Genomic DNA, 7332 nt, shown 5'->3' on the forward strand with positions numbered 1-7332 from the left:
CTTTTATTTTTCTTTTTTGTCAAAGGCTTCCTCCTAATCCCGCCATTCCTCTTCGCGCTGTGTCGCTCTCTGCCATGTACTACTATCTGTTTCTCTAACTTGATATTTTTAAATGCTGTACCATAGTATGTATACACATATACTATGGTATATGGTATAAATATAAATCATAGCATAGCCGTCATTAGCGAGCCACCGACGAGATTAATAATATTTATAATTGTGTTATACATTTTTGATATAAAAATAAATATAATATTGTCATTGGTTTAGGTTATTACTCATTTTAATAAAACAACCATGGCCAGCAAGAGACAGAAAAGCACACGAAACAACAAAGTATATAAGTGAATTTAAATAATTTAACAGTTGTATCTAAATAAGTACAAAAATGTTTTGCTTCTATTTATTGTATTTTCTTAGTGTTGTACCTATATTTAATAATCAACAAATATAGAGTATATATTCTACAAGTATTATATTTTCTTAATAATGCTTTATTATTATTATAATGATTTAACCAAAACGAACGATTTTTTTATGTCTTGCTTCGAGGACCATTATGTTCTAGTAAATGTTTGTTGTAGAACAGATTAGTTTTAGAATTATTTAACTAAACCTAAACTAAAATATTCTTATCTTGTTATAAGTGTTAAACGGTATCACGCTTCTCACTTAAACTTAAGCGTCCCTGTCCAAACTCCATTTATTTCGCGGCTGTACATCAATTTCTGTTATCTCTGTTATCTACAAAGTTAAATTCATCAGTTAGTACCACGCGCCGTCATAGAATTTTACAGCCATGAAGTTACTTTCGCTGATATTTTTTATAACTTTAATTAGTGCTCAAAGTGTAAATAATAATTCTATTAAACGAAAACTTTTAAGTTACATGGAAAACAACGTGACGTCATGGAGTGAACTGTTCGCAGATTTCGTAACTAGAAACACTAATGTCTTCAGACAGAAAACAATTGAAAACGATACCAACCCAATTCCAACTGATAACGCTGTTGCCAAAATATTTAGCAGTGTTTTCAAAATTTTCAAAACATATGTATACGATCAATTGAAAGGTCGTAAAGTCAATGTGAACATTCAAGCGGAAATAAACACAGATTTACAAGAAGATAAGACAGTTGTTCAAACTAGTAGCAATCCCAAGGAAGACGTGGAGGTCATTGAGCCACAGTACCATGGAAAACTTAAAACGGATATAGACGGGACATCACTTTGCCTGGATGGTTTTATTAAAGATGCCAATGATAACTGTGTGGAGGTAAAACCATCTAAATTTATAGTTTCGGTACCGAATCACTGTCCGATCGGCTATAGGCCAGATTGGCTTGGCAAATGTAGGCAAAGATTTTGAATATAAAACACATTGGCTATTACTAAGACTGACGATTAAAGATATTGATAATTATATTTGCATTTTCTTTTCATTATTACCAGAGGAATTAGTACTAAAGGCAAGAGCCAGTCTGTTGCACAGATCTCCGTTATCCAGGACGTTGCGCCTACTAAATGCTGTCTCTGATACTATCGACATATTTGTATGTTCGCAGAGTGAATTCACAGTAGCGATATTGTGTATATTATGTGTCTAATTTTTATGTACATTAATATATTTAATTAAATGTTACTCCACATTGTCGTATTGGAATACGCTGTAAAGATAACTTCTGAAATAAATAAATAAAAATATTTCTCATTCTCGCGCATCAAAGATTAATTGTTGATATAAATTTAAATTGAAAACCTAATGTTGCATACAATTTCAGTAATTAAAAAGCATTTAAAGCTATACATATGTTTATTACCAGCATACGTTCTTTATATAAACAATGTAAATGATTGTATGTAGCATAAAGCGAGCAAGTATTTACTATCCAATAGCGGAGGAAGTAATTTCGATCAGGTCAGACAATACGCTAGTCAATTTCACGCTTTACTTGCTCCAAAGAAGCTACCTGCGATCAAACGGCCACAAAGGCGATTAGGAATTGACTGGTTTGATTGTATATGTTTTTATCCTATATTTGTTTTAAATATCATAGAATTGTTTGATGATTTGCTTTTTTTTTAAAGAGTACCGAGAGTTTTTTACGCCGGCTTTTTCTCTCGGTCAATACCCTTTGTCTTCTTTGCCGATGAGTAGGGATTCCAACAGGCTCGAATTTAATGACGTGGAATAAGTGATACCATGATGATCTTATGTTCCAAAATAAACGTATTTTTATTGCGAAAAAAAAATTTTTTCGACTTGCGCGCTTTGCTTACGTCGTATGATAAATTTTCTTATTTTGTTTGTTTTACTTTATAAACAATAAGTGTCGCTATACCCTTTGCTATTGGCCTAAGATATCTGTTCCTGTTTTATGCTCAATTGTTTTTAGCTGGCAAGGTGGCACATGTCGTTGGGTCTACGGCATGCCGGTTTCCCCATGATGTTTTCCTTACGGAGACTGATCGAGAGTACTGACCGCTCTAGGCTATTTATCGATATGCATCCCCTTATTTTTTTTCAAATTCAATAGTTTATAAAAAAACACTTTCTATGTATATTAGCGAGGGCGCCGTAAGTTTTTGCTGTCGGAGTGTGGCGCGCACGTAACATTTTACTCTTTTACGTGTTGTAATAGTCCTTTGCAGCTGCAGTTAATAACACTCATCTATTGATTTTCTTTCGAGTTTTTGACAGATTTTTTGATCCGTTGATTCTTCATATAACTTGGATACTAAAATCTCCTATCTGCTTGTAGATGCAGTTCACAGTTCATTTAGTGTTTTGCCTCGGTCTAGTTGAAATATGCAGGTGATAATGCATAGCATCTAGCGAAAACGCGATTTCGGCGCATAGATCGTCGTGCCCTAGGCAGCAGCCTAATAAGCCTAAGGGTTAATCAGGCCCTGTTAACTGTAACGAGTATTACTTTCGGTCACAGAAAGTCCTTTAGTGCACAGCCGTTTAAACGACACTAAGAAGTGCACACTCTAGCCACTTGACCAAAACTATAAAATACAAACCTTAAGCTAAATTGCTACTACATTGTTCTGATTATTAGTGAGTTCAGATGTTCCAACAGACTAGTCTTATATAATTCCACGTCACCAATTCTGTGACTATGCTTTATGAGTATATTTATTTACTTTATCTTAAATAAATATACTAATTTTAACGTTAGAAATACTAACCTAGGTTTATTACTCGAACATAGTTAACATTAAGAATGTTAATAAATATTTCAGTTCAGTTTACGGTATTCTAGTAAATTATTATTGAATTAATTAAAAGCACTTATTAGATTAACTAGATACAAATATATAGATACGTATTGCATAATTAATTATTAAAAAATATTTATAAAATCTGTAAATCTAACGTAGAACGCGGTATTTAAAAAGTATACTAGATATTTTGACTATGTAGCGACACCTACAATCTGTGGTTGGAAACATTCTTAGGTCTTAGTCAGCGAAATCTTAGGCTAAGACCGATGTTGTAGCGCAAATGGAGTATTATTTTGCTTTTATATATTTTATGACAAAACCTTTATTTATTTTTAGTAAAATATAATATATAAAACCTATATCGTAAAATATGGGCTCCCTAACACATTTGTCTCATTAAAAGTTGTGTCGGTGTGATTAATTACGTCGTGTGCGATCGTCGCTTATTACAAGTTGCACGTGAGAATGTATGAAACTGCTAGTTTCATCTCCTAACGATCGCTTACTTTACTTGAGAAACGGAATACGTATGTGAAAGTTGAACTATACGTCTCGAAACATATACGGGAGAGTTCTACTGTACTACTGTATTTACCAACTGTATTTATTTAAGAATTTTACTGTATTTACTCAAATTTAATTAACACGTGGTAATAAATAGATATTTTTAAAATATAAACTTTGATATTAGAACTATATAACTATATATATATATATAGATATATATAATTATATATACATTTGGCCAAATTTAGAACTATAATAGAATAAAATGATTATGAAATGTTCGCAACAAACTCTCCCAAGAGTCGAACATTTTTAAATCCTCCATAGTTTTTTTCTAGAACAATATTTGTTACTTTAACGAGGTTTACTATTTCCTTGCTATTTCGCTTCCTGTAGATCCGCACACCTTTTTATATAAATTTTTAGGGACCAATCAAAGTTCAACTAAAATGTATAAACTATACAGCATATAGTTTCAGTAGATAGGTATAATCTAATAGAAGATTAAGAATTATTCTATAAATTCCGGTTACATTTGACAACAGATTGTAACGTTACTACGTGGTTACGTGCTAAATGTAAAACAGTCAACAATACTACTACTACTATAACGACTAGTGACTACTCATATTTGGTCCTAAAAACCGATAGTCGTATACGTAACGTCGTTTGACTTTTCTTTTTGTTTTAAGATTTATAATCGGCCCATGTTGTTATGTATATATTCATCTATTTTTGTATTGTGCTGTGAATCTTCTTATGAATAAATAAATAAATTACAATGTATGTATTTGTGGATTATATTTTTTCATAGAAACAGACATGAATATCCTTTGTAATAGCAATAACTTGTGTTAAAATTTTATAACTGTATTGATTTGATATGTAGCAATTTTCCATTCCAAAATACATCCCTGTAAACCAATTATTTTATCCCCAAAAAAATACGTCTATTACCTATTACCTGTATACTTGTAGATTAGCGGGGTCCACTGTATTTCATTATCTTTAAGCCGCGTTCCAAATTACGAGCTATGTAATTAGCTGCAACCCGAAATTGTACCTTTACAAATGCTTTGTACCATTCACCATCAATCTGCTTTGTTGCGTATTTGGAATTATTATTGCAATGTTGTTGAAACATTTTTATTAATACACAGGCATGAATAAAAGTTTAACGTTATTATAACTATTTACACGATTTTTGGCCTTAAAGATTCGAAACACTTAAATTACTTGAAAAATTCAATTCTAGAGCGATTATACCTAGGGTAACACTGAAAATGTTAAGGAAATGAAAAACGGCTTAATGTAAAAAGTTACCAATACATTTATTGTTTTTCGAAGTAATCTCCGTTCCTCTCTACACATCGTCGCATTCGATGGAACCACTGAGAAAAGCAGCGGGCCCATTCTACGGCATTTTCTTACGTCAGGACTGTATGGTATGGCGGATGACTCATTATCTCGACACCTGCCAAAGTCAAATATTCAACAGTCCGTTGGAAAAAATTCAACAGTCCGCTTTTGCGGAGTGTTGAATTTTTTCCAAGACAACAGTGATTTACATACCAGTCTGCAGTTACTGTCCTTCCATCTTCTAGCACAACTATATAGTCTAACGAAATGACCTTTTCGACCAAATCAGGCAATCATCTTTTTTCCTTGACTTCTTCCTTTCTTTACGTTAGTTGTCTCTTGGTTTCGGGTTCGTAGCAATATATCCTAGCTTTCATCGCCTGAAACGATTTCAAATACAGCATTTGAGTCACCAGCCCATGCGAAGTTTGGCGACACCAGTCCATGCGAAGGTGTTTCTGGTGGTCTGTTAAAGTATGGGAAATCCATCTGGTACAAAGGTAACACTGTTCGTGTAATATTATTGGTATTGGTACCAATTAATGGTACCAATACCAATAACGTATCTGCTGATAGGTCACTTTCTTATCTTCCTCTATCATGCGTCGCACAGCCCTGATGTTATCTTCAGTAGTCGGTGTTAAAGGATGTCCTTCACGCGGACCATCATTAAGATTACTACGTCCACGCTTAAACTCATTAAACTCATTATAGCTACCTACAACATATAACTAAGAGATGTAGAAAACATAGCGACGATTAATAATTTTTACAGATTGAGAAATTATGAATACAGCGTGTTTTTTTTTCTTGTAACATTGAGATATCAGTCAAGACTACTGATACACTACAAGCCTGAGAGGTCTTATAATGCTGGTGGAAAGCGAAGTTGTAATTAGCACCTGCGCAACAAAGTTTGTTATAACTTCACGTATAAACGACGCGTGGCAATAAATAATAACTGTTTTTATAAAAGTTTTCCCGTTTTAGCATAAAGATTTGTTTAATTTTCGCAATGCACTTTTTCGTGTGCACTATTTACACATTACCAGAAAGTTGTCAACTCTTTGAGAATGCGTGCCTTTATCACAATTATCTTAATAATCAAAACAACAGCCAGAAAATGTTTTCATATCATTGATTATTTAAAACGCCTTATTGGTTTTACTGACCCAATTATATTGACCCCTCTATAGTATTTATAGACCATAATCTCATGCAAAACCGTATAACAATATGTTTAATCCTCTCCAGTACAAAAACTTTTTAATATTAGCGGGATTGTATACAGTAGGCTGTCTCAGCTACACACGACTGGTCGTAATAAACTGCCTTGGTTAGTCAACGATTATCTATCAAAGAACTTACTTCATTTATCCGTCACAAAGGTACAAAATACAAATCTTTCCTCATTATAATATTAGCATAGATAGACATAACGTTTTGAGTGCTTCACAACGGTTAATTAGTTCTCATTTACCTATTATTTTTTACATTATAATAAGTGTTACATAATAGTCTAACGCTTTGCGTCGTAGAGAAAAACGGAGTTAATTTGGTAGTGATAAGCATTTATTTTTAAACAAATTAAGTCATTATGTACATACACTCTTATCTAGGAGTCTGAAATATTTTTGTTTACAGAAGAAAATACTATTTACACTAATAAATATTGTGGCCTGTACATTAAAACAAGTTAGAAATTGAAAATCGAACTATATTGTAATCCTATACAATATTTTTTTTATATATTTACTAGCTGACCCAGCGAACTTTGTTCCGCGTAATAGTCTTATAACATCGTATTTACTTTAGTTAAATTTGATTTAAGATTTCATTAAGGTAATAAAATAAATAAATTTGTTTGCGGATATAGAAATGTCTACTTTGCCATTGCGAAAGAAGAATGGCAGTTTAACACATTAGGCCTCTTCTCTCTAGCGCCAATATTGCGATACAGTATGTTTAATCACTTTCTGATATACAAAATTAATGAGGTAAGACATGGAGATCAAACCACAAGACCGGAAATTCTTTTTATTCGATAAGAATCCACCTAACGAGATAAAAGAGATAACTAACATCGGTCCAGCCGATCTTGAGTTAAAAGTGGTGTAACTAACACGACTTTTATATATGTATTTAGATTTATAAGTCTCACTGTATCATTACTTCTCCTCAACTTAAGGTCTTTCAGAACAACTTTTAAGTAATGTTTCTATTTATTATAAA

The 7332-nt window shown here is 32.6% G+C and overlaps 1 protein-coding gene across 1 annotated transcript; it reads left to right on the plus strand.

Moving 5' to 3' along the window:
* Positions 1-768: 768 nt before the first annotated feature.
* LOC110995253 lies at positions 769-1426 on the plus strand. Its single transcript, XM_022262324.2, has one exon. It carries the CDS (start codon positions 803-805, stop codon positions 1370-1372), a length of 570 nt encoding a protein of 189 aa, XP_022118016.2. The 5' UTR covers positions 769-802; the 3' UTR covers positions 1373-1426.
* The last annotated feature ends 5906 nt before the right edge of the window (positions 1427-7332 follow it).

The sequence above is a fragment of the Pieris rapae genome, chromosome 17 (assembly GCF_905147795.1).
Source record: "Pieris rapae chromosome 17, ilPieRapa1.1, whole genome shotgun sequence".
NCBI classification, from domain to species: domain Eukaryota; kingdom Metazoa; phylum Arthropoda; class Insecta; order Lepidoptera; family Pieridae; genus Pieris; species Pieris rapae.